The sequence below is a fragment of the Erythrolamprus reginae genome, unplaced genomic scaffold, assembly GCF_031021105.1.
Source record: "Erythrolamprus reginae isolate rEryReg1 unplaced genomic scaffold, rEryReg1.hap1 H_26, whole genome shotgun sequence".
NCBI lineage: Eukaryota > Metazoa > Chordata > Lepidosauria > Squamata > Dipsadidae > Erythrolamprus > Erythrolamprus reginae.
The window spans coordinates 151,923-179,589 of NW_027248480.1; the positions used below are offsets into that span (position 1 = coordinate 151,923).

The window sequence follows — 27,667 nt, forward strand, 5'->3', positions numbered from 1 at the left end:
GAGGTGGACTTCAACTCCCAGTATCCCTCAGCCAGCCTGACTGCTTGGAGGAATTCTGGGAGTTGAAGTCCATTTCCCTTCAAGGGCCAAGATTGAGCAACACTGAGATTTTTTGGGCTTCCTCCAAGCGCTGGGACAGGACGAAGGCAGAGCTCAAAAACCACAGAGATCTGCTGTGTGTTGCCAAGTTTTTGTTTCTGCTTCTCTTGTTTTGTGACGTTGGGCTTTATAAAAGTTATGATGAGCCAGCCCAGAACTGTGTTGATAAGACGGGCGGTTACCCAAGTCTAATAAATCAATCAACTTCTCCATTTCTTGATTTTGCAACCGCCTCAATTCACGAATTGGGGCAAAAGAAAATGGGGGTTGAAATCCTCACATTTGGAGGGCCTTAGCAGAGAGAGAAGCCGTGATATCATCGACTGAATGATGTCATCAGATTGGTGACCTCACTTCCTCTTCCTTCCTAAGCGATTTTAATAAGTGGTGGTTTTTCGGGCTCTTAAATCCATATAATCCATGATAGGAATGGAACAGCTTGCCTTCAGTCTCTTTCAAGAAGAGACTCTGTCAGAAAGGACCGTTGAAACTTACCTGAACGGTCTTCTCGATGCACTGCAAGGAGAGTCCAGGATGGGTAATTCTTCAGTCTGATTGGTCGGGACTGAGTTTAATTTTAAATAATAGGCAGGCACCGCCCCCCTTAGCCCTCCAGTCTAAAGGAAACGAAGGAGCAGTATAGCTAACCCAAATTTATTCAACATTCAAGGTAACTAGAAAAAAACAACTCCCAAAGGCACACCCTTGTCAGAAAGAGACCCTGGTCCCATTTGGGTGGGTCTGGACTCTCCTTGCAGTGCATCGAGAAGACCGTTCAGGTAAGTTTCAACGGTCCTTCTCCAATGCACTTGCAAGGAGAGTCCAGGATGGGATATACCCAAGAAATTAACCAAGGGAGGGAGAAGGTCGGACCGGGGGCTCTGAGAAGGAACACACCCGCTGTAGAACCCTCCTCCCAAACGCTGCTTCCGCGGAAGCGAAAGAGTCAATTCGATAGTGTCTGATAAATGAGGACGGCGCCGCCCAGGTGGCCGCCCTGCAAATGTCCTCTAGTGAAGCCTGGGTGCTCCAGGCTGCTGAAGTGGCCGTACTACGAGTGGAATGTCCCGTGAGTCCCTGAGGCACAGGGGATCCTTTAGTCCGGTAAGCCTCTCTAATGCAATCACATAGCCAGCGGCTGATTGTCCTAGGGGAGACTTTAGTGCCCAACGTTCTGGTTGCAAAGGACACAAATAAAGCCTCCGAAACTCTGAATCCCTGAGTCCTGCGAATGTAAATTTTCAGAGCTCGTCTCACATCGAGCTTATGCCACCTAAGCTCCGAAGGGTGAGTCCCGTGGGTACAGAAGTCTGGGAGGACTACCTCCTGCGCCCTGTGGAAAGCAGAGTTGATCTTTGGTAGAAAGGCTGGGTCAAGTCTTAAGACCACCCTGTCCGTGTGAAAAGTACAGAGATCCTCCCTGATTGAGAACGCTGCAATCTCAGAAACCCTCCTGGCGGGTGTGATTGCGACCAAAAGGGCCGTCTTGAGGGTTAACATTCTGAGAGGTATGTGGCGAAAGGGTTCAAATGGAGGTCCCGTTAAGGCGTGTAGCACCAAGGATAAATCCCAAGAAGGGAACCGATGGATCGGTGGTGGTCTGATGTTAGCTGCCCCTTTCAAGAAGTCCCTGATCCAGGGGTGTCTGGTCAGAGGGCGGGAGTTGCCCCCTCCTATGATGGTGGATAAAGCGGCCACATGACGGCGTAAGGTGTTTGGAGCGAGACCTTTTTCAAGGCCCGCCTGAAGAAAACTTAGGACCAGGGGAGGGGAGGCCTTTTGTGGATCTACCTCCCGCTCCTCACAGAACCTGGAGAAGGAAACCCAGGTAGCCTGGTATATTCTTCTTGTCGAAGGCCTGCGAGCCGCCTGGATTGTATCAATAACTGCCTCTGGTAGGAGATGTTGTCTTAGATGTTGCCGCTCAATCTCCATACGGTTAGCTGCCACCACTGTGGCTCTGGATGGGAAATCGAGCCCTGGGAGAGGGAAATCAGTTGATCTGGAATCCTCCAGGGGGGTGACACTGACAGTTGCATCAAGTCCGCAAACCAAAGGCGACGCGGCCAGTATGGAGCCAGCAACAGTACCTCCGCTCGTTGCTCCAGAATCTTTCGCATGACCCTGGGGATGATGGAGATCGGGGGAAATGCATATAGAAGTCCTGGCGGCCACAGTATCCGAAGAGCGTCCACCCCCTCCGCCCCCGGGGTCGGGAAGCGGGAGAAGAACCGTGGGAGCTGGGAGTTGCTTCGGGTAGCAAACAGGTCCAGGATTGGCCTCCCAAACTTTCGAGTGATGACCTGAAAAATTGCTGGATCCAGCTGCCACTCCCCTGGATCCAATGTCTCCCGGCTCAGCCAGTCCGCGCACACATTCTCTACTCCTGAGATGTGCTCCGCTGACAGGGAAGCCAGATTCGTCTCTGCCCATCTGAACAGGGACTCTGACTCCCTCATCAGTCGTCGAGACCGAGTCCCCCCTTGTCTGTTGATGTGAGACCGGGTGGCGACATTGTCGGTCCGAACCAGGACATGTTGGCCCGTTACCAGGTCCGCGAAGCTGAGGAGAGCCAGGGAAACTGCCTTTAACTCCAAGAAGTTGATGTTGACTTCTCTCAGGTCGGATGGGTCCCAAATGCCCTGGGCTAAATTCGAGGAAAGATGGGCTCCCCATCCCGTCAGGCTGGCGTCTGTCGTCATTGTCAGAAAATGCTTGTCTAGGAAGAGTGACCCCTTTGTTAGAGCTGGGGAAATCCACCACCGTAAGGACCTTCGAACTGCCGGGTCGAGGTGCACCTGAAGGTGGGAGTGGCTGGTCTTTCTCCTTTGGTAAGGTAGGAGGAACCACTGGAGAGGACGTAGGTGGTACCTGGCCCATGGAATGATGTCGATACAGGACACCAGTGTACCTAGAAGCTTGGACAGAGACGAGAGTCTGGGGAACTGCTGAGTCGCCAAGCTCCGTACGAGCTCTCTGATTGTGGACTGCCTCTCCTGGGACAGGAAAACAAGGCCCTTCCTGGAGTCTATACTGGTACCCAGGTGGGCCAGCCGTGTTGTGGGAGTCAAGTGGCTTTTTTCGAAGTTGATCGAAAAGCCGTGGTCCTGAAGTGTCTGGATCGTGAGATGCAGGTCCTGGAGCGCAAGGTCTCTTGATCTGGACAGAATCACGATGTCGTCCAGATAGGCCATTAGGCGCACCGACCGCTGCCTGAGGCCTGCCGTGAGAACGTCCAGCAGCTTCGTGAAGGATCTTGGGGCCGATGAAAGCCCGAAGGGCATGGCCCTGTATTGAAAATGGACTCCATCCAGGCTGAAGCGCAGATATTGTCGGTGAGACGGAAGGATGGGGACGTGAAGGTAGGCCTCTTGTAGGTCTATGGACGTCATGTAGTCCCCCTGCCTGATGGCTGCCAGGATGGAACGCAGAGAATGCATTCTGAACCTCCTGTACTTTACATAGAGGTTCAGTCTCCGCAGGTTCAGAATGAGGCGTGCCCCTCCTGACGATTTTGGTACCAAGAAGATCGCTGAGTAGAATCCCAAACCCCGTTGAGGTATAGGGACCTCCTCGATGGCACCTATCTCCAGTAGGTGAGATACCTCCTGATATAGGAGCCTCTTCTTGGACATTTCCAAGGGGGCACGACAAGGCAGGTAGCGACAAGGTGGAGGGCAAAGAAATTCGATCTGTAGGCCTTGTGAAACTGTTGAAGTCGCCCATGGATCTGATGAGGTGTTGGTCCAGACGTCGGAGAAATGGGTTAGTCTGCCGCCTAAAGGGATGTCCGGAAGAAAGTCACTTGGTCTTCCTGAACCCTCTGCCTGAACCTCTAAAGGGGCGGCGGCCCTGGTAGGACCTGGAGCGATCGAATTGTGGGTTCCTGTCCGTGCGAAAGGAACCCTGACCAAAGGATCCCTGAAAGTAGGGCCTCGACCCTTGGTTGATGGTCGAGGTGGAGTCATTCCGAAAGGACTGGCGCCGTTGGTAGGGTGTAAAACGCCGTCCCTGCTTTTTACTGGAGTTGGGCATAATCTTCTTTTTATCCCTGTCCTCCACTAGCACATCGTCCAAGATGTCTCCGAAGAGCTTCTTGCCCTTAAACGGTGAAGAAGCTAGGGCCCATTTTGACTTCACGTCGGCCTGCCAATTCCTTAGCCAGATGAGTCTGCGGGAGGCGACCGACGCGGCCATTGCCCTTGATGAGAATTTGGCGGCATTGACTGTTGCGTCCGCCGAAAATTCGGTGGCCGCCAACAGTTTGTTTAAGTCTTGGCGTAGTCTCGCATCCTGCGGATCGACTCTGGACTGAATGTCTTTTATCCAGAGGAGCGTAGCTCTATTAAAGAATGATGCCGCCGAGGCGGCTCTTACGGCCCAAGCTGACATCTGGTGAGCCCTGCGAACAACATTGTCCGCCCTTTTGTCTTCCGCTTTTAGTCCCTCCTGGGATTCCGAAGGGACTAGGGCATTTGAGACTAGGCCGGTCACCGGCTTGTCCACTATCGGCAGCTCTAGGAGGTCCTCCATGTGCTGGTCAAAGGTGTAGAAACGTCTGTCCAGGTTAGACGGGCCCTGACCCGTCGCTGGGTTTTCCCATGGACGCTGTACAGTCTCTAGAAAAAGATGGGAGGATGGAACATTAACAGTCTCCTGTTTTGGAAATACGAAGAGACCACTCGTAGGCTGATCTAGAGCAGAAGCAGCCCCTTGACCTCCCTCACCAGCCTGGTCAATGGTGATCCTGGCTTTGTTCAGGAGAACCCGGAAGAGTGAGGCCTTGAACAGGCCTGGTAAGGCGGGTTGCTCAGGTGGCTGTTCATCGCCGGATAACTCATCCTCATCCTCGCTGAAGCCTTCTCTGGAAAATTCATCCTCCTCCCCCGACTCCAGGATGGATTGAGAGGCTGGAGCCGTCCAGGGGTCTCTGAATCTCGACGGAGCCGGGCCGGCCGGTACCTGCTGCTGTTGAGCCACGCTAGCCTGCCCCTGTGTGTAGGCGCTGACAATCAGGTCCTGCAGGGCTTGAGGCATGGTTTGCCAAGCATCCTGCGCCGTGCGCAATCCAGCAGCCGTAGGGGTGAATGTGGCTGCTGTAGTCTGGCCACCCTGAGGGGGCATTGGCTGTGGAGCAGTAGATGTGCTGGGCCACGCTGCTTGTCTTCCAAATGTAAAGACATCCGGTCTGGAAGAAGTTGAGGGTTGGAAGTATCTTTCCGGTGACCAGTCCCTCACCGAGGCCGAGCCTACAACCCCTGGAGCAAATAAGGGGGAGGCTGGCTGAGGGATGGAAATGGGGGGCTGAGCAGGCGCAAGCGTGCCTCCAGACCTCTGAGAGGATTCTAACTGTTTCTCCAGCGCTTTAATCCTCCTCTCAGCCTCCCTGAGCGCAGCCCCCTGCGAAGATTTTTGTTTCTGGGGCTTTTCCTTGGGGGTAGGGGGCCTGGTAGCACTGGCTTCCTCCCCAGCCTGAATAGATTGGTCAGCCATAACTCACGAAAAGGTTGAGACAGCAAGGATCGTCTGCTTCTGCACACGCAAGCAGCTGAACAGCAATCGAAGGTTGTTAAAGGTAGAGTTCACAACCGGATCGTTGCTCCTAACCGCTAGCAGTAATGGCGTCTAAGACAGTAACTGCTGGTTGGTATTGTGCGCCTGCGCGTCTCTCGGCAGAGGGGACACTTGGCGCGAAAACAGCCTTGCTGAGGGAGACGCTGCTGTGCGTCGGGCTCAAAAAACATGGCCGCCGGGCCGTTGCCCTGGCAACCAATGATGCCTTCAAGCAGCAACTGGCCTGCCCGCTCGATTTCGGGCTTCTTAGAAATGGCCGCCGGCTGTTGCCCTGGAAACGGGCGGGAAGCCTCCCCTGGCTTCCCCGCCCTTCCTCCAGCGCTGTAGGAAAACGGCGACCGCCGAGGCTTTTCCTCGCCGCCAGTCCCAGCCGTATTATAAAGGCATCTCGAGCCTTTCAGCGCTTCCCCTTTGACTTCCTCCGCCGATGGTAAGGGGGGGGGGGGGGGGGCGAGACGCGCTCCCTTCTTCATTGAGGACTTTCCTCTCCTGGTCCTCGGGTTTATTCGCCACGGGCGGGACAGACCCTCCCGAGGCGTCAACCCCTTCCTCTCTTCCAGGGTCTACCTCGGAGGTAGTCTCCCTGGGTGCTCACTCCGGGGACAAGTCTTCCAACCCAGCTCGTGGGGTTGGGAAAGGAGGAGCTGCAGACCCCTGGATAAACCCACTGGAGGTTTGAATCCAGGGCTGCCTGAGGAAAAAATTTTTTCCCCCCAACTGCACCTGCAAGATAAGAAAGGAAGAGAAAAACAAAATATTAAATTAATTAAATTAATACATATAATTAACAATAAACAATAAACATAAATTTATTGAAGAGAAACAAACTCAGAGTCCCTATACTGCGACTGAGTTTTTAGACTGGGGGGCTAAGGGGGGCGGTGCCTGCCTATTATTTAAAATTAAACTCAGTCCCGACCAATCAGACTGAAGAATTACCCATCCTGGACTCTCCTTGCAAGTGCATTGGAGAATGATATAGGATCACCTGTTTGGATGGGGGGTTGGACTAGATGACCCACAAGACCCCTTCCAACTCTGTTATTCTAATTGAGTTTCTAATATACCAAAATGCTTGAAAAGTAGCTTCTAAGTCTAAGACTCTTTTGGATGCCTGAGTATAAGTAATCCTCGGTTGATGGCCACAATTTCCATTGCTAAGCAAGGCAGTTGTTAAGTGAGTTTTGTCCCATTTTACAACTTCCTTGCCACCGTTGTTAAGTGAATCCATGCAGTTGTTCAGTTAGTAACACGGTTGTTAAGTGAATATGTCTCTCCCATGCACTTTGCTGGTCAGAAGTGGGCAAAGGGGGAATCCGAGCTCCTCGGGACGTTGAAACCGTCGTAAGTCCAAGTCAGTTGCCCAACAATCTGAATTTTGATCATGTGACCATGGGGACACAGCGATGGTACCAATGTGTGAAAAAAATATCCCTTTTAAAATGCCTTTATAACTGTATCCCCCTTCTTTTATCCCCTTCTTTCGTGCCTTTTCCTTTTCGTGTTTATTTATCTTCCCTAAAGGCACTGATAAAAAAAAATATTTACTTTTAAAGCAGGAGCTCATAAATTCCGCCTCCTCTTAGCACAACATTGCAAAATGAAACAATTGTCACAGGAGGAAACAAACAAAACTATGTTTGACCCAGCAGCCTCGGGTCATATTGTTTCCCTGAAATATATTTATATATATTTTGTTTTTCCTAGCTTCTAAGACCAAACAATTAATTCCTGCCCCAAGTTGATGTCCATATTAAAACAGGAAACTTTGCGAAAGGGATGCACCATAGGCGGTCCTCAGTGGAGCCCCTAGTTTCCGTTGCTAAGGGAGATTTATTTTATTTATTTATTTATTGGATTTGTATGCCGCCCCTCTCCGTGGACTCGGGGCGGCTAACAACAGTGACAAAATCAGAATGTAAAATTCCAATACTACAACAGCTAAAACCCCTTATTATAAAACCAATCATACATACAAACATACCATGCATAAATTGTAGAAACCTAGGGGGAAAGATTATCTTAGTTCCCCCATGCCTGATGGCAGAGGTGGGTTTTGAGGAGCTTACGAAAGGCAAGGAGGGTGGGGGCTATTCTAATCTCTGGGGGGAGTTGGTTCCAGAGGGCCGGGGCCACCACAGAGAAGGCTTTTCCCCTGGGCCCCGCCAACTGACATTGTTTAGTTGATGGGACCTGGAAAAGGCCCACTCTGTGGGACCAACTGGTCGCTGGGATTCATGTGGCAGAAGGCGGTCCCGGAGATAATCTGGTCCGGTGCCATGAAGGGCTTTACAGGTCATAACCAACACTTTGAATTGTGACCGGAAACTGATCGACAACCAATGCAGACTGCGGAGTGTTGGTGTGACATGAGTATACTTAGGGAAGCCCATGATTGCTCTCGCAGCTGCATTCTGCACAATCTGAAGTTTCCGAACACTTTTCAAAGGTAGCCCCATGTAGAGAGTTGAGATAGTAGAGATAGTTGCTAAGTGAGTATTATTCCGTATTACGACCAGTAGGTGGAACTCAAATAATTTAACAACCAGTTTTCTGCACTAATGATCAGATGGTTGCCAGGGGTGTGTGACAGGTAGCAATTCAGCCTCCTGCACCGCCCGGGAGTGAAAATGTGGGAAGGACAAGCTGCCTCCCATGTGACCTCTTTTTGCTCACAGGAGGCTCCAAGCCCCTCCCCCTCGTCCAATTTTGGGCCTAGGAGGCCTCCCTGAAGCCTCCTGGGACTGAAAATGGGCCGCAAGGGAGTGCATGCTGCACCCGTTTTGGGCCTAAGAGGCCTCCCTGAACTTACTTGGGACATGTGCAAACTCCTGAAAGGGGCGGGGCCATCCAGCAATTTAACTAGTGGTTCGCCCAAACCAGCCCAACCCGGCTGAATCCTACCATTAGATATGACATTTCTTGCCAAATTACCGTCCATTACCCTGGGGGGGGGGAATTATTGATCCCCCTCAGAGAGAAGGTCTGCAACTTGGATGTCCTCGATCCACAGCTTACATTAGAGAACCATCTTTCAGCTGTGGTGAGGGGGGTGTTTGCCCAGGTTCACCTAGTGCACCAGTTGCGGCCCTACCTGGACCAGGAGTCACTGCTCACAGTCACTCATGCCCTCATCACCTCGAGGCTCGACTACTGTAACGCTCTCTACATGGGGCTACCTTTGAAAAATGTTTGGAAATTTCATATCGTGCAGAATGCAGCTGTGAGAGCGATCACGGGCTTCCCTAGGTCTGCATTGGTTGCCGATCAGTTTCCGGTCACAATTCAAAGTGTTGGTTATGACCTATAAAGCCCTTCATGGCATCGGACCAGAATATCTCCAGGACCGCCTTCTGCCGCACGAATCCCAGTGGCCAGTTAGGTCCCATAGAGTGGGCCTTCTCCAGGTCCCGTCAACTAAACAATATCGTCTGGCGGGACCCAGGGGAAGAGCCTTCTCTGTAGCGTCCCCGGCCCTCTGGAACCAGCTCCCCCCAGAGATCAGAATTGCCCCCACCCTCCTTGCCTTTCGTAAGCTCCTTAAAACCCACCTCTGTCGTCAGGCATGGGGGAATTGAGATATTCCTTTCCCCCTAGGCCTATACAATTTATGCATGGTATGTTTGTGTTTGTGATTGGTTTTTAATAAGGGTTTTTAGTTTTTAAAAATATTAGCTTTGTCATATGCTGTTTCATTATTGTTGCTAGCCGCCCTGAGTCTACGGAGAGGAGCGGCATACAAATCTAATAAAAAATGTTTTTTAAAAAATGTAAAACAATTTTTTTAAATGGGGGGAGGGGAGGGTGAATCAACAAGCTCTGCAGTTGAAGAGGAAATGGGAACTCGGCCTGCTGAGTTGGCGTCCCGTTTCTGGCAATCCAGCCCAAATCAGCAGGGTTCAAAACAGGAAATGCAGAGCTTGACAGAAAACCCTGGGACTGAGAGGCAGATTGGGAAGTGAAAAAGCACCAGAGCAAAATCTTTCAGATTATTAGAAGATAGAATAATAGAGTTGGAAGAGGCCTTCTCCATCTTGGTAGAACTTCAACTCCCAGAATTCCCGGCCAGCTTGAGGAAGTTGAAGTCCACCTGCCAGGAAGTCGCCAAGATTGAGCTATGTGGGCTTGACTGGGGAATTCTGGGAGTTGAAGTCCACCCGTCTTAAAGTTAACACGGTTGAGAGATACAAGGATGACTGGGGAATTCTAGGAGTTGAAGTCCACCTGCCAGAAAGTCACCAAGATTGAGCTTTGCAAAGTTGACTGGGGAATTCTGGGAATTGAAGTCCACCCATCAGAAAGTCACCAAGACTGAACTACATAAAGTTTAGAAACATAGAAACATAGAAGATTGACGGCAGAAAAAGACCTCACGGTCCATTTAGTCTGCCCTTATAATATTTCTTGTATTTTATCTTAGGACGGATATATGTTTCTCCCAGGCATCTATAAATTCAGTTACTGTGGATTTACCGGCCACGTCTTCTGGAAGTTTGTTCCAAGCATCTACTGCTTTTTCAGTAAAATAATATTTTCTCACATTACTTCTAATCTTTCCCCCAACTAACCTCAGATTGTGCCCCTTGTTCTTGTGTTCACTTTCCTATTAAAAACACTTCCCTCCTGAACCTTATTTGAACCTTTAACCTATTTAAATGTTTTGATCACGTCCCCCTTTTCCTTCTGTCCTCCAGACTATACAGATTGAGTCCATGAAGTCTTTCCTGGTCAGTTTTATGCTTAAGACCTTCCACCATTTCTGTAGCCCATCTTTGGACCATTTCAATTTTATCAATGTCTTTTTGTAGGTGAGGTCTCCAGAACTGAACACAGCATTATTCCAAATGGGGTCTCACCAGCGCTCTATACAGCGGGATTACAATCTCCCTCTTCCTGCTTGTTATACCTCTAGCTATGCAGCCAAGCATTCTACTTGCTTTCCCCACTGCCTGACTGCACTGCTCACCCATTTTGAGACTGTCAGAAATCACTACCCCTAATTCCTGGAGAATTCTGGGTTTAACTGGGGAATTCTGGGAGTTGAAGTCCACCCATCTAAAAGTCACCAAGACTGAGCTACGTAAGATATACTGGGGAATTCTGGGAGTTGAAGTCCATCTTAAATTGAGAAACTCTTTCTATAGGTTTTGTGGTGGTCTTCTTTTTCAAGGGCAAAACCGTGGGAAAGGGAGGGGGACAGATTGGACTTGAGTAGGACTCTATCAGCCTCTCTGCATTATTCTTCATATCTTCACTGCCTCGGCTACCATTAGGAAACGGGGCTGCGTGGGAGGCATTCAGGATTTGGGGGGCAGAAGCATGCCTGGAGGAGCCCGTGGGAGTTTTGATTTTGTATGAGAAAGATAAAAGGGGTGGGGGGAGTAGCAGCCTGGCACAGATGGGCAGAGCAGACCAGCTTATCACCAGCTCAACGGTCTCTGCATTCCAGAAGTATGATAACACAAGCGAAGATGCACCCACCTGTTGCTTGTGGACATTACGAATTGGGTGGACTGCCAAAGGGAAGTGTTGGGTTTACTTTGTAATAGGCATCCTGTGTGCCTTTTTTTTTTCCAGACTTTGCTTTTCTTTCATTAGATGCGCTTCAGGTCCAAAGAGGGGCTACAAGAATGGTGGAAGGTCTTAAGCATAAAACGTATCAGGAAAGACTTGATGAACTCAATCTGTATAGTCTGGAGGACAGAAGGAAAAGGGGGGACATGATCGAAACATTTAAATATGTTAAAGGGTTAAATAAGGTCCCGGAGGGAAGTGTTTTTAATAGGAAAGTGAACCCAAGAACAAGGGGACACAATCTGAAGTTAGTTGGGGGAAAGATCAAAAGCAACGTGAGAAAATATTATTTTACTGAAAGAGTAGTAGATCCTTGGAACAAACTTCCAGCAGACGTGGTTGGTAAATCCACAGTAATTGAATTTAAACATACCTGGGATAAACATATATCCATCCTAAGATAAAAACACAGGAAATAGTATAAGGGCAGACTAGATGGATCATGAGGTCTTTTTCTGCCGTCAGACTTCTATGTTTCTATGTTTCTGATTTAGCAAAAGTGCTCTTTGAAGTTCAAAACGGAGTTTTAATTTCCTAAAATTCTGAGCAAAGCAGACCTGACACCATCCCTAGCACAGGTGGAGACCAGAGCAGTAGATTAAAATCTCCTTTCGGAGATCAGGAAACCCAAAAGGGCAGGGATTTTTTTTCTTCTGCCAAACAGATCCTGCTGGTTGGGTTTCAGCACTTCTAGGATCTGGGCTGATCTGAAGGAAAATCCAAAAACAGAAATGAAATGTGAAATGAATTCAAATTTTGAAGCAAGAAAGAAGACCACGCCTGGAGTACTGTGTTCAGTTCTGGTCACCACACCTCAAAAGAGACATTGAAACTCTGGAGAGGGTGCAGAAAAGAGCAACCAAAATGATTAGGGGACTTGAAGCCAAGACTTACGAAGAGAGACTGCGGGAACTGGGCATGGATAGCCTAGAGAAAAGTAGGGCCAGAGCGGACATGATAGCAGTCTACAGGTATACGAGGGGTGGCCACAGAGAGGAGGGGTTCACTTTATTCTCCAGGGCACCGGAGGGCCGGACGAGGAACAACGGCTGGAAGCTGACCAAGGAGAGATTCAACCTAGAAGTAAGGAAGAACTTCCTGACGGTCAGACCGATCAACCAGTGGAAGAACCTGCCTGCGGAGGTTGTGAACTCCCCAACTCTGGACATTTTCAAGAGGAGATTGGACTGCCACTTGGCTGGGGTGCTTTAGGATTCCTGATCAGGCAGGGGGTTGGACTTGATGACCTGCATGGTCCCTTTCAACTCTAACAATAAGTAAGTAAGTAAGTAAGCAAGCAAACAAGCAAGCAAGCAAGCAAGCAAGCAAGCAAGCAAGCAAGCAAGCAAGCAAGCAAGAAAGAAAGAAAGAAAGAAAGAAAGAAAGAAAGAAAGAAAGAAAGAAAGAAAGAAAGATCCAGGATAGATTTGGCCAGGAATCAGCTGGTTAGAATCTAGCAATCTTCTTCAGATTCCCGGCAAGACCCCAGGGGATTATCCTCAAAATATGTTACCTGCCACCCCAAGTCCAGAAGGAGTTGGGCAGCCTATAAATGTAAATAATAAATAATAGTTTTTTAAAACTCCCACCAAAGAAACCCCAGGTCGATCTCCACGAAGGAGATCGTATTTCTCAGTATCCTTGGCAGTCACAAGGTTGGAGCCCAGCCCGGCCGGGCTCCGAATTTTGGAAGCTTCCCCGAAGGTGTGGCTGTATGAAAACTCTTGCAAAATTTTCGAGCACAGCCTGTCCCGAAGAGAGCGATCCAGGGCTGGGCCTCCCCCTCCTGGCCTCAAAATAGACCCGGCTTTCGGCTCAGTGCAGTCACCGCCCCAGATGCCACTTTTGGAGGGCACGCCTCGACGGAGGTGCCCACACCGTTTATCCGGTCCGGCTTGTGGCTACCAAGCAAAGGCTGGTACCAGGAAAACGATCTTGGAAGTGACCTGGGTGGAGATACGGAGCAGGAACCAACCAGGCACGCCAGATAAGAGAGATTTTAAAAACACCTTTGGAAGATTGTTATTTTTTTCCCGGGGACATCGACGGGTTTCGGCCTGCCGGGTTGCCGTTTGCGCCAATGTGGTCAACCTGTCCTCTCTTGCCTTCTGCTCCTGCTCTCATCCGCCCTAGCTGTGGAAGATGATGGACCTTGAAGCCCATCAGACCCAGAAGGCAGCAAGTTGAGAAACGCACACGGAATCATGGAGTTGGGAGGGACCTTAGAGGTCTTCCAGTCCAACCCCCCGCTCAAGCAGGGGACCTTTGGCCATTTCAGACGCATGGTCGTCCATTCTCTTCTTTAAAAGGAGGAAGGGGGAGGGGGAAGGGGAGAATAATACAGTTGTAAGGGAGGTCTTTTAGTCCAGCCATCTGCTCAGGCAGGAAACCTTAAACCAGTGATGGCAAACTGTTTTTTCCTCGGATGTCAAAAGGGTACGCATCCATAATGCAATGCCTTTCCCCCTGCGCATGCGTGCACAATCCCGCCCTGTGCTCCCTGAAGCCTCCTGAGCTTGTGGATGGTGAAAAATGGACAGGTCTACTGTAAGTTCAGAAATAAACTTCCGGTTGGGCTGCTGGCCATTTTTCACCCTCCCCAGATTTCAGGAAAGCCTCCGGAGTCTGTTGTTGGAGAAAAACGGACCCAACAGGCCTACCAGAAGTTCAGAAACGAAGTTTTGGTTGGGACATTGGGATGTTTTTCACCCTCCCCAGGCTTCAAGAAAGCCTCTGGAGCCTGTGGATGGAGAAAAATGGACCCAACAGACCTATTGGAAGTTCAGAACAAAGTTTTGGTTGGGACATTGGGATGTTCCTCACCCTCCCCAGGCTTCAAGAAAGCCTCCAGAGCCTGTTGTTGGCGAAAAACGGACCCAACAGGCCTACCAGAAGTTCAGAAACGAAGTTTTGGTTGGGACATTGGGGTGTTTTTCACCCTATCTAGGCTTCAAGAAAGCCTCCGGAGCCTGTTGTTTGCGAAAAACGGACCCAACAGACCTATTGGAAGTTCAGAAACTTCTAATTATGGACAAGAGGATGAACTCGGCTAATGAAACTGATTTGCGAGAACTGATGGGATGATTGGACAAGGTAAGAGATGTGGTTAGTAGAATCCGAGTCCAAGCTAGAAGGAATAAATTGGAATCACTTTGTGAATAGATATATTGCTCTTGAATTAAAATGGTATATATATGATACAGTACGTCCCCATTTTGTTGGAAGGATATGAATGTTGTCTGGTGGTGGGCACAAATCACTGAGCCCTTGTTGTATGTTGTATGTGTGTGTTTTATATTTTAAAATCAATAAAAAAATTTAAAAAACAGAAACGAACTTCTGGTAGGCCCGTTGGATCCATTTTTCATCATCCACAGGCTCAGAGGCGTTCTTGAAGCCTGGGGAAGGCAAAAAGGGCCTCCCCACACACTCCACAAGGCTGAGTGTGTGGGGCATCTCTCGCTGCAAATTGGGTGCTCTAGGGCAGTGATTTTCAACCTTTTTTGAGCCGTGGCACATTTTTTACATTTACGACACCCTGGGGCACATTGAGCGGGGGGGGGGAGGGGGGAGTTAAAAAAAGTTTGGACAAAAAAATTCTCTCTCTCTCTTCCTCCCTTTCGCTCTATTTCTCTCTCCCTCCCTCTTTCTCTCCCTTCCTTCTTTCTCTCTCCATCCCTCTTTCTTTCTCTTCCTTCCTTCCTCTCTCTTTTGCTCTCTTTCTCTCTCCCTCCCTCCCTCTATGTCTTTCTCTCTCTCTCCTTCCCTCCCTCTCTTTCTCTCTCTCTATTGCTTTCTTTCTCTCTCTTTCTCTCTCTCTTGCTTTCTCTCTCTCTCTTGTTCTCTTTCTCTCTCTCTCTCTCACTCTTTCTCTCTCTTGCTTTCTTTCTCTCTTCTTTTCTTTCTCTCTCTGAGCTTCACCGCACACCTGACCATGTCTCACGGCACACTAGTGTGCTGCAGCACACTGGTTGAAAAACACTGCTCTAGGGTGCAGTTCCATTTTCGCTACCCCACTGCGTTCACACCCCCCCCCAATCCGGGCAGTAGCCCACCCGTGAGTCCACCCATCCTAAACGCACCCAGGGTGAGAATGAAGGCATCAAATCTCTTCTCCCAAGCTCTGCGCCTCTCCTGAATTCCTCCTCCCGTGGGTATTTTTCTCCCAGCCGCCCACCTAACGCCTTTCCCCCCTGTTTTATCTTTCTTCCTAATCTCCCCCTTCTGGGTCACCTCCAATCTGTCCTGCTTAAGCCGCTTATTATGGTTCACTTTATTTTATTTTTTTCACTCCCAACTGTGCAATCTGAGATTTGGGCACCGGCCCAAAGACCGCTGGTGGGTTGTGAGTGGTTCCTTCTTGCGGTAAGGTTAGAGGCGGGAGTGATATAGATTTCTCTCTGTCCTTCCTCCTCCTCCTCCTCCTCCTCTTGTTTTCCTAACCTTGTCTCTGACGTTCCCCCCCCCTCCCCACTCCCACCCCTTCGTTCGCTGACTCAGCACGGAGCAACTGGCTTTGACCTGATTAATAAAGTTTTGCTGATTTGCAGGGGGAGGCCTTGCCCAAGCATCCCAGCCCCACCCAATCTCAGCCTCCCACCCCCCCCCTCTCCTCTTCCTGCTGAGAAGCTGGATATTTATCAGGGAGGAGGGGGGAAAAGGAGCGAAACCAGTTCGTGCCTGATCTTCCCAGCCTACCTACTTACGATGTCCTAAAGTAGCCTCCAGCAAGATATTTTTTCTACACCTCCCTTTGGAGAGACCTTTTTCAGTTCTGAAAGGCTGAGGACCGCTTCCCTCCCCCGGTTGCTTGCCCGCTTGAAAAAAAGGGGTTTTGTGGGATAGGATAGGATAGAATAGGATAGAATAGAAAATATGGAATGGAATAGAAAGGAATGAAATGGAACAGAACAGAACAACAACTGAACGGAACAGAACGGAACGGAACAGAAAATATAGAATGGCATGGAAAATATGGAATAGAATAGAATGGAAAATATGGAATGGAATAGAACGGAACAGCATTGAATGGAACAGAACAGGACAACAGAACAGAACAGAACACATGGAATGGAATGGAATGGAATAGAACGGAATGGAATGGAATAGAAAATATGGAACAGAATAGAATAGAAAATATGGAATGGAATGGAACGGAACAGAACAACAACAGAACAGAACATATGGAATGGAATGGAATAGAATAGAAAATATGGAACAGGATAGAATAGAAAATATGGAATGGAACAGAACAACAACAGAACAGAACATATGGAATGGAATGGAACGGAATAGAACAGAATGGAATGGAATAGAATAGAAAATATGGAACAGAATAGAATAGAAAATATGGAATGGAATGGAACAGAACAACAACAGAACAGAACATATGGAATGGAATGGAATGGAATGGAATAGAATAGAAAATATGGAACAGGATAGAATAGAAAATATGGAATGGAACAGAACAACAACAGAACAGAACATATGGAATGGAATGGAACAGAACAACAACAGAACAGAACATATGGAATGGAATGGAATAGAATAGAAAATATGGAACAGGATAGAATAGAAAATATGGAATGGAACAGAACAACAACAGAACAGAACATATGGAATGGAATGGAACGGAATAGAACAGAATGGAATGGAATAGAATAGAAAATATGGAACAGAATAGAATAGAAAATATGGAATGGAATGGAACAGAACAACAACAGAACAGAACATATGGAATGGAATGGAATGGAATAGAATAGAAAATATGGAACAGGATAGAATAGAAAATATGGAATGGAACAGAACAACAACAGAACAGAACATATGCAATACAATGGAATGGAATGGAATAGAAAATATGGAATAGAATAGAATAGAAAATATGGAATGGAATGGAACAGAACAACAGAACAGAACATATGCAATGGAATGGAATGGAATAGAATAGAAAATATGGAACAGAATAGAATAGAAAATATGGAATGGAACAGAACAACAACAGAACAGAACATATGCAATGGAATGAAATGGAATGGAATAGAATAGAATAGAAAATATGGAATGAAATGGAATGAACAGAACAACAACAGAACAGAACAGAACATATGGAAGAAGCCGCAATCACTTAATGACTGCGTGATTCATTAAAAAAATTGCCGTGGCTCACTTAGCGATGGAAATTCTGGTCTCCATTGTGGTGGTAAGTGGAGGAGTACTTGTACAGGGTAAATTCAAATGCCAGAGATCTCCGGTATCAAATTACCAAAAAGAGTATCGCTGATTTATTTGGCCTTATCGGAGAGTCCTCAACTTATGACGACAATTGGGGATCTTCCATTGCTCACCAACCTTCAGTGTGTTATCACAACTGATTTTTTTTGCAACCTTCCTGCTGAAGTCATTAAGTGAGCCACATGGTTGTTAAGCGATCGTGCAACAGTCATAAACACAGACAGTCCTTAACTTATAACAGTTTGCTTAGTGACCGTTTTAAGCTACAGCGGCTGTATAAAACAGCTGTATTAAAAAAGTGACCGTTTTTCAGACTTACGACTGCCACAGCATCACACTTGGCAACTGACTCATATCTATGACGGTTGCGGCGTCTCAGAGTCACATGATTCCCTTTTGCGACCGTCAACGGGGAAACTGGATTCCCTTAGCAACCGCGTAACTCGCTCAATGACCGCAGCAATTGACTGAACTACTTCTGTGGCAAGACAGGTCGTAAAACAGCGCAAAACTCAAATTAACCACAGTCCCACTTCGCAACAGGAATTTTGGACTCCATTCTGGTTGTAAGTCAAGGACTATGTGTAAGATCACTCAGCAGATTGGAAGAGCCAACAACGACAACACACACAAAAAAGGCAAATCAGCAATTTGCACAAAGCCTCTGTGGGGAGACAAGGGGACTTTCCCACAAGGTTTGCAACAAGCAAATTCCATCTAACAGACAAAACAGCTGAGCAAAGTTGTGACTGCAATTAATTGTGTTGGTGAATGAACCCATCTGAACTGTCCCGTTCTGATGGGAGTTTGTCAGTGATGAATTCTTGGAAAGCTACAAAGGAGCCTAATTCAAATGCAAAACTTTGATTTTATTTTTCAGGAAAGACAAAGGGAAAATCTGTCTGTCTGTCTGTCTATCTATCTATCTATCTATCTATCTATCTATCTATCTATCTATCTATCTATCTATCTAGTCATCTATTTATCTATCTAATCCTATCTGTCTGTCTGTCTGTCTGTCTGTCTGTCTGATTGTCTGTCTGTCTGTCTATCTATCTATCTAATCATCTATTTCTCTATTTATCTATCCATAGCTAATCTGTCTGTCTGTCTGTCTATCCTATCTATTTATCATCTACCTATCTCTATCTACCTCTCTACTTTCTAATCCCCCACTAACTATCTATCAATCTAACTATTTATCAATCTAATCTATCTATCTATCTATCTATCTATCTATCTATCTATCTATCTATCTATCTATCTATCTACCTACCTACCTACCTACCTACCTATCCATCTATCCATCCATCCATCCATCCATTCATCTATCTACCTATCTAGCTTGACCAACATTTCTGCTGCTGAATGAGACATTTGTTAAGTGCGTTTTGCCTCATTTTACAACCTTTCTCGCCACAGTTCTTAAATGAACCAGGGGGCAGAGGGCACCAGAGGCCAGCACCAAAAACAATGGATGGAAACTCATCAAGGAGAGAAGAACAACCTGGAAACCCCAGGACCCTGCAACCGACATAAATATGAATCAATTGCCAAGCGTCCAAATTTTATTCATGCGAACGTCAGAATGGTGCAATGGTCGTAAGTGCGGGGAAAGGGTCGCAAGTCACATTTTTTGGGAGCCATTATCACTTTGGATGGTCACTAAAAAGAACTGTTTTAAGTCAAGGACAAACTGTGTTCATAAAGCAATCGACTTAGGATACTTACGTATTGATGCTTCTGACCAAATCGGTTTTGTAACCTTCGCTTAAACTACGGCTCTAATCATCTCAATTAGAATTCTTGATGCGTATGGCAAGTGGACTATAGGTTTATTCACCCTGGGAAATAGCGCATATTTAAAGACTGTACCCTCGGGTTAAATTCACTGCTGCTGATCCAGCCAACCCCTAGAGATGGGGTTGGGGAGGGGAGCGATTATACACCAGACTGAGTGCGAGACGAAGGGATTAAAATCCTCTTTACAGTCGGTTTCCCATGGAATTTTAAGCCAGGGTTTTTGAAAAAGGCCAATTAGCTGAAAACGGCAATCTGGTATCTGAACAGCCGTAGGAGGAATTATTACACAAGACATGAATTTAACAATCTATGGAGACCGCAAAACCCCTGACAACCAGTAGGGGGCAACAAAAAATTCCTGCCTCTTTGGATATATGCCGCCTGGTGGTCGCTTAAAGTTTTGCAACCCAGATCTGGTGGGTGGTTCACTCCTTTAGGCTGACCCATATAGTTAGGGTAGGGCAGGCAAGGGTTCCACTTACTGGCTGCTACCAGAATGCCTTCCGGGAATGGCGCAAGTGCCCATCAGCACAAGATTTCACTTCTGCGCATGCGCCGCAAGTGAAATCTTGCACGAGGATGCTGTCATGTGCGAGATTTCGCCATTTTCGGCGATTTCTTTGCTTCCACGCTTGCACAGAAGCAAAAAACCACTGAAAATTGGCGAAATCTCGCCGGACTTTCCTTGAGCAAGATTTCACTTGTTGCACATGTACAGAAGTGGAGTATTGCACAGGCATGTGTGTGCACGCATCAAGGGCGCAGAGATAAGTGCGCATCTCCATTTCCACTGCTGGAACTCCGATCCCAGCCGTACCACTACTGTCAAACCAGCTGTGGGTTTCAATTTTTTTACTACAGGCTCTGTGGGCATGGCTTGGCAGGCGTGGCAGGGGAAGGATACTGTAAAATCTCCATTCCCACCCCACTCCAGGGGAAGGTTTAATTTAATTTAATTTATTAGATTTGTTACTGCTATTGTGACCTGCCATGCAGCCCATGCAGCTGATAGTGGTTTCTGCTCAAGAGGAGATTGACGGTGATATGCCAGTGGCCTGTCCAGCTGGTACCCGAGTTGGACAGTAGGGAGGATGGTATTTGTATTTGTATTTATTAGATTTGTATGCCGCCCCTCTCCAAACACTCGGGGCGGCTAACAACAATAAAAAAGACAATGTGAACAAATCTAATATTAAAAATAATCTAAAAAACCCCAATTTAAAGAACCACTCATACATACAAGCATACCATGTATAAATTCTATAAGCCTAGGGGGAAGGGAAAATTTCAATTCCCCCATGCCTGATGACAGAGGTGGGTTTTAAGGAGCTTGCGAAAGGCAAGGAGGGTGAGGGCAACTCTGATATCTGGGGGGAACTGGTTCCAGAGGGTCGGGGCCGCCACAGAGAAGGCTCTTCTCCTTGGTCCCGCCAAATGACATTGTTTAGTCGACAGGACCTGGAGAAGGCCAACTCTGTGGGACCCAACTCTGTGGGACCTAACCGGTCGCTGGGATTCGTGCAGCAGAAGGCGGTCCCAGAGATATTCTGGTCCGATGCCGATGGTGAGGGCTTGGTGCCAGAGGCAGAGGTTTAGCTAGGGCCTTCGGAACTTTCAGAAGCTCAGAACAATAATGAGGAAGAAGAGGCTTTTCCTCTTCTTGATGCACGAACTTATGGAGCTGCCAAGAGGCAGGAGTGGTTACTCGAGAGGAGGTCTCCTCGGGAGTAAGACTGGGAGCTAATTGGCCATACCCCTAGTCTACTTAAGGACATCAGAGGCAGCTAATAAGCTGCAGAAAACAATGTTTGGGAAACCCGTCTGATCATACTGTGTTCCATGTCTGAAAGACTTCTCTTTGTCTTCTCTGCTGCCATTTTGGTTATCGAGAGCTACCTCTAGGCATTTTGCCAACTCTCTTAAGCTATGTAAGGTATCAAGATCTAAGTGCTCTTCTTGGTTTTAAAAACTCTTTGAACTGATACCAGCTGTTAATGAAGATTAATTAGTAGCGGGTTGCTTGCCAAAAATGATTGTAGATTGGCGTGCTGCTAAATGTTTATTGGTAGTATTCTTTGAATTAAACAAGTGTGTACAAAATGGGTGTTGTGTTATGTTCTTGGTGGAGACAGAACATGTACTTGTTTATTTATTTATTATTTGGACTTACATGCCGCCCAACTTCTTAAAGACTCTGGGCGGCCACTGCAAAACAATTGCAAAATCTCCATATCCTCCCGATCAGCTGGCACTCGGGTAGCAGAGAGTAGATGGGGGCGGAGACAGTCAGAGGTGGCATTTACCAGTTCTCCAAACTACTCAAAATTCCAACTACCGCTTCCCCAGAACCTGGTCAGAACCTGGTGAAGCCCACCTCTGTGTCAAACTAAATTTCATTGAGGGCCGTACCAGGGCTGTGGTTGACCTTGGGGGAGAGCGGGCCAGATCTGACCACATTGTAGGCCTTGAGTTTGAGCCCCCTGAGTTAGGATAACCCAATCTGGGCCACAACGTTTCGACTGGTCCATATTTGTGCCTTTGTCAAATAAATTACCCTTGGCTGAGCAAATCGCACAGACATACAAGCTACAATGGTTCCATTCCCACAACCAGCTAAGCAGTCAGCAAGCATTCTTCCTGAACTCAGATTTTAGCTTCGTTCCGAGCAATGGTCTCGTTCTCTCCCTTTCGAACGCGAGCATCCTCTTGCTAAGCATCCTTACCCCACTTAAAAGACACGCCGCTTGTCAATATCAGCGTCACACTACGTGTCACAGTCAAATTCGCTCACTACTTACAAAGGCAGACCCCTGCGAGGAGGCGCAACCCGGTTTCTGGAGGCAGGCAGGTGGGGAAGATGGGTTGGAGGACGTAGTTGGCAAAAGTCAGGGCGATCACCGCCTGATTCGTGGGGTAGATCACCAGCACCGCAATCCACAGTCTGAGGAACCTTGGGAGAAAGGGAAATGTTAGAGGCCTCTCAAGGCTTGTTGGTCCTTACCTAACACCAGTATTGGGTTGCTAACCGGAACAGGGAGGGGACACTGTCCCAGGAGCGAAAATGGAGCTGCACGTACCGCTCCAGTTGACCGGCAGATGGACGCATGTGTTGGCATTAAGTCCAGCTTCTGCACATGTGCCAGAAAACAATCTCATGTGAGGATGCACGCACAAGCAAAATTTTGGCGGTTTTCACCAATTATTTGTTTCCACACGTGCTGAATCGCGCACCAGGGTCACAGAGCTCTGTAAGAAGTGCGCTGGTAGCAGCGGTAATGAGGAGCCCTTGCCTGCCTAGCACCGCCCCCCCCTCCCGTGTCTCTTTCCCATAGCAAGATCTACCGTTCAAAGATATTGACAAAATTGAACGGGTCCAAAGACGGGCTACAAGAATGGTGGAAGTTCTTAAGCATAAAACCTATCAGGAAAGACTTCATGAACTCAATCTGTATAGTCTGGAGGACAGAAGGAAAAGGGGGGACATGATCGAAACATATAAATATGTTAAAGGGTTAAATAAGGTCCAGGAGGGAAGTGTTTTTAATAGGAAAGTGAACACAAGAACAAGGGGACACAATCTGAAGTTAGTTGGGGGAAAGATCAAAAGCAACGTGAGAAAATATTATTTCACTGAAAGAGTAGTAGATCCTTGGAACAAACTTCCAGCAGACGTGGTTGGTAAATCCACAGTAACTGAATTTAAACATGCCTGGGATAAACACATATCCATTGTAAGATAAAATACAGGAAATAGTATAAGGGCAGACTAGATGGACCATGAGGTCTTTTTCTGCCGTCAGACTTCTATGTTTCTATGTTTCTACTGAGGAGAACGCCAAGAATTCTGACAACTGAATGAGTTCCTTTCCAAATCAATATGTTCCCCAGTATACTGAGGAAGCTATTTCTTGATCTTCTCTCTAACTATCAGCTGATGACTGGGGAGATAACAGAACAGAATATCACAGTTGGAAGGGGGGATACAGAGGGTTCTTTGCGACCGGAGGATCGGTTCGAAGCCTGGCCAGCCAGTTTGGTTATTGTTACCTGTTCAGCAAGTGGGGTGGGCGGGGAGAGATTTCCATCATCGGTTCTGGCGAACCAGTCTGAACCGGCAGCAGCCCACCAGTGAAGCCCACCCTTTCTTCTCTTCACCCAACTCAGTTCTCTAACTCCCAACCCCCGGCGGACAAACCAAGTCCCTTACTCCTTCTTACCCAGCCAGCCCTCCGAAGATGTCCTTGACGTAGGAATAATCCCCTCCAGATTTGGGGATGGTGACCCCCAGTTCTGCGTAGCACAAGGCCCCCACGGCGGTGATGAGACCTGTGACGATCCACACGATCAACGCCAGCCCTACGGAGCCCGCATTCTCCAACACACCTTTTGGTGAGACGAAAATCCCGGATCCAATGATGTTACCTACAGAGGGACAAGAGGAGATCACAATGGGCAGGGACGACAATGACAACAACAAAAACAAACAACTTTGGCACGCTCCTCCTAAGACATTTTTCCCCCCAAGTTCCTTGCTTCCAGACGTTCTTTTTTTAAAAAAATATATTTTTATTAAATTTTTATTACAACAAACAAAAATAAAAATTACTTAAAGAAAGAGTGCCCAACACCCATAAACCCCACCACCATTTAGGGGGTTAAATTATTTGCAATAAGTTTCAATTTCTTCCTTGGCTCCGGTTTACATTTCTTTACATACAAAAAGTGATTGGAATTTATTTTTCACATTGTCGTCATAAATTCTACTTAAGATGTAATTTTTCACCTTATTCCATCGTGCCATCAGCTTCTCCAATTTATTTTCATCAAAGTTATTTAATCTTATTTCCATAATTTAGAAGTGGACGTGGTCCACCATGTACCAGTACCAATTCTGGATTGTCCATTTATTGCTATCCTTCCACCCTAATACCACTACTGCTTGAGCGCTTTCCAAATCTGCTGTTTTGATTTCTTTAAATTCTCATAATTCCCCATGTTTAACTAGTGTTGCTAATTCTTTCGTGATTATCCAATTAAGGTTTAGCATATTGTTAATTTCATTCTGTACTTCCTTCCAAAACTTTTGAACTTCAACGCATTCCCAGAGCATATGCATAAAAACTATTCTCTTCTGTTATTTCCCTGTTCACCAGCTGACCGTTAGAAAGAAGATCAAGAAACAGGCACCTCAGTATACTGGGGGAGATATTGATTTGTTTTAAAGAGGAGACTGGACAACTGTTTGTCTGGAACGGAAGAGAGCAGGGATGGCGAACCTTTTTCGGTTTGTGTGCCCAAAAAGGGGGCAGCATGGGGGCAGGTCGCATGTGAGTGTGCCCACACTCATTATTCCATTCGGGTGTGACCACCTTCCCCACTCCAAGCTGACAATGGCATGCCCCCTTTTCACTCTTCCCAAGCTCCAGACCCTTTCTAGGAGCCTGGGGAAGGTGAAAACAGCCTTCCTTACTCCGCCCGGAGGTCCCCTGGAGGCCAGAAACATCCTGTTTACCATCTTCCGGTTGGACCAGAAGGCCCGTTTTTTGTTCTCCCCGGGCTTCAGAGCCTTTCTAGGAGCCTACAGGGAGAGTGGAAATGCCCCCCCCCAGAGGCCCTACGGAGGCAGAAAATGGCCTGTTTCAAGATGATCAATGGACCTGAGCTTGCGTGCCCACCGATATGGCTTGTAGCAGGTGTGCCATAGGATCACCATCACAGGAAGATAGTTTCCTGCCTGAGTAGAGGGGTTGGGCTAGAAGACCTCCAAGGTCCCTTCCAACTCTAATACTCTGTTATTCCTTGACCCCTGATGGCCAGCTGACTTTCGGCCTTGGGGAAGGCCGTTTCGTCCTCCGGATGCTTCAGGGAAACTTCCTTGAAGCCCCAGAGTCCAAAAAAAGCCCCCAATTGACAATCTGAAACTTCGGGAAAACACACGTCCAGTTTCCTGTTGTGCTGTTTTTTACACTCTGGAGGGTACGGGGAAGCTTTCTGAACCCTCCCGAGTGCAAAAAAACAGCACAATGGCAAACCAGAAGTGTATTTTCCCGAACTTCCGGTTTGCCCATCATGCTGTTTTTTGCACTCTGGAACTTCTGGTCTGCCTGTTTGGGCATTTTTTTCCACCTACCAAACTTCAAAAAATCCTGTGTGTAATGCAGGGGAGTGCGTGCTAGCACACCCACAACCACCCCTTTTGGCCTGCGAACCAAAAAAGGTTCGCCATCACTGGTCTAGACCAGAGGTCCCCAATCTTGGCATCTTCCAGAATTGTGGACTTCAACTCCCAGAATCCTCCAGCCGGAGAATTCTGGGAGTCGGAAGTCCACAAGTCTGAACGTTGCTGAGGTTGAAGACCCTCTGGGCCTAGACTGCGTTTCTCAGCCTGTTACTTTAAGATGTTTGGACTTCAACTCCCAGAATTCCCCAGGCAGGAAGTCATCAAGATTTGAAATAGGCAAGGCTGACCGGGGAATTCTGGGAATCAAAGTCCGAGTACAAGTGCACTAGAGTGCCTTCCATCCCCTGTCCTATTGCTCTCCTCTAACTCCTATATAGAACTCAATCTGTAAAGTCTGGAGGACAGAAGGAAAAGGGGGGACATGATCGAAACATTTAAATATGTTAAAGGGTTAAATAAGGTTCAGGAGGGAAGTGTCTTTAATAGGAAAGTGAACACAAGAACAAGAGGACATAATCTGAAGTTAGTTGGGGGAAAGATCAAAAGCAACATGAGAAAATATTATTTTACTGAAAGAGTAGTAGATCCTTGGAACAAACATCCAGCAGACGTGGTTGGTAAATCCACAGTAACTGAATTCAAACATGCCTGGGATAAACATATATCCATTGTAAGATAAAATACAGGAAATAGCATAAGGGCAGACTAGATGGACCATGAGGTCTTTGTCTGCCGTCAGTCTTCTGTTTCTATGTTTCTATACCTTTCTTCTATTCCTATATCTCTTCTTCCATTCTTTCATTGATATATTCTATTACTATATCTTCTTTTCTATTCTTTCTTAGATATATTTTACTATGAATACCTCCTCTATAACCTTCATCATGTATTTTACTATGTGTGTGTATATATATATATACCCACTAAAACCCTCATTGTGTATTGGACAAAATAAATAAATAAATAAAATAAAAATCTTGAAGTGGCCCAAAACACTGCTTTGGATTATCTATATGGGATCCCTACAAGCAACCCCTTTTATTCTGTGAGCTCAGAAGAATGTTAGTTCCTGTCGGTACAGAAAAAGCTTTCTCAGAGACGACATTTAAGGTCATATCAGGGGTTTTTTTTTCCCCTGATAAAACCGTGGGCCTGGTTCCTGTTACAATCCAGAAATATTCATGCTTTGCATTACGACACTTCTTGAAAGAGCTCCTGCCAGCTTGGTTATGTAATCTTAAAACAAGCCGGGTTAAATTTTTTATGTACTGCCTGAATGTGTGTCCCAAATATGATAATCGTCCACAAAACCCACGCACACGTTTGTACAGATGATGTGCTGCACATACATTAGAGAGAAGAAGGGAGATGAACAATTTGGCATGGATACATCGATGTAAAGATATTGTTTTAACACTCACAATGGTTTTTAAAGTTGACCAAGGAATCAAACAATTGGATCTACCAGCTAAAGTTCCAGTTTTTGTTTTTTTTATATATACAGTGTTCCTTCGATTTCCGCGGGGGATGCGTTCTGAGACCGCCCGCGAAAGTTGAATTTCCGCGAAGTAGAGATGCGGAAGTAAATACACCATTTTTGGCTATGGACAGTATCACAAGCCTTCCCTTAACACTTTAAACCCCTAAATTACCACTTCCCATTCCCTTAACCATTTACTCACCAGTATTACTGGCACTCACCATTGAATAAGACACTTAGTGATCCTGACATTTATAAACATAATTATTTATTATTTATTAATTATTTATTAATTATTTTTTTAATTATTTATTTGCAAAAATTATTAGTTTGGCGATGACATACGACATCATCGGGTGGGAAAAACCGTGGTATAGGGAAAAAACCTCAAAGTATTTTTTAATTAATATTTTTTAAAAAAACTATGGTATAGGCTATTCGCGAAGTTCGAACCCGCGAAAATCGAGGGAACACTGTATATATATTGGGGTTCCTTGTTTTTTAGACTTTTTAAATGTATTATTGTTATTTTAGATTCTAACTATTAGATTTGTCATTGCTGTAAGCCGCCCCGAGTCTACGGAGAGGGGCGGCATACAAATCTAATTAATAATAATAATAATAATAATAATAATAATAATAATAATAATAATAATAATAAAGGAAGCTGGCTGAAGTTTTTCTCGCGTTTTTAATAGCGTTTTTCTATCACCTAGGGTTTT

At 46.7% G+C, this 27,667-nt stretch overlaps 1 protein-coding gene across 1 annotated transcript in view; it reads right to left on the reverse strand.

The window, feature by feature from the left end:
* Positions 1 to 27,667, reverse strand: part of LOC139155522 (large neutral amino acids transporter small subunit 2-like) — a 52,873-nt gene that overhangs the window by 15,532 nt on the left and 9,674 nt on the right. Inside the window, exons 2-3 of the mRNA XM_070730687.1 lie at positions 23,502 to 23,706; positions 22,083 to 22,234 (exon numbers count right to left, since the gene is read on the reverse strand). Coding sequence (XP_070586788.1) covers positions 22,083 to 22,234; positions 23,502 to 23,706 — 357 coding nt within the window. The remainder of the gene's footprint in view (positions 1 to 22,082; positions 22,235 to 23,501; positions 23,707 to 27,667) is intronic.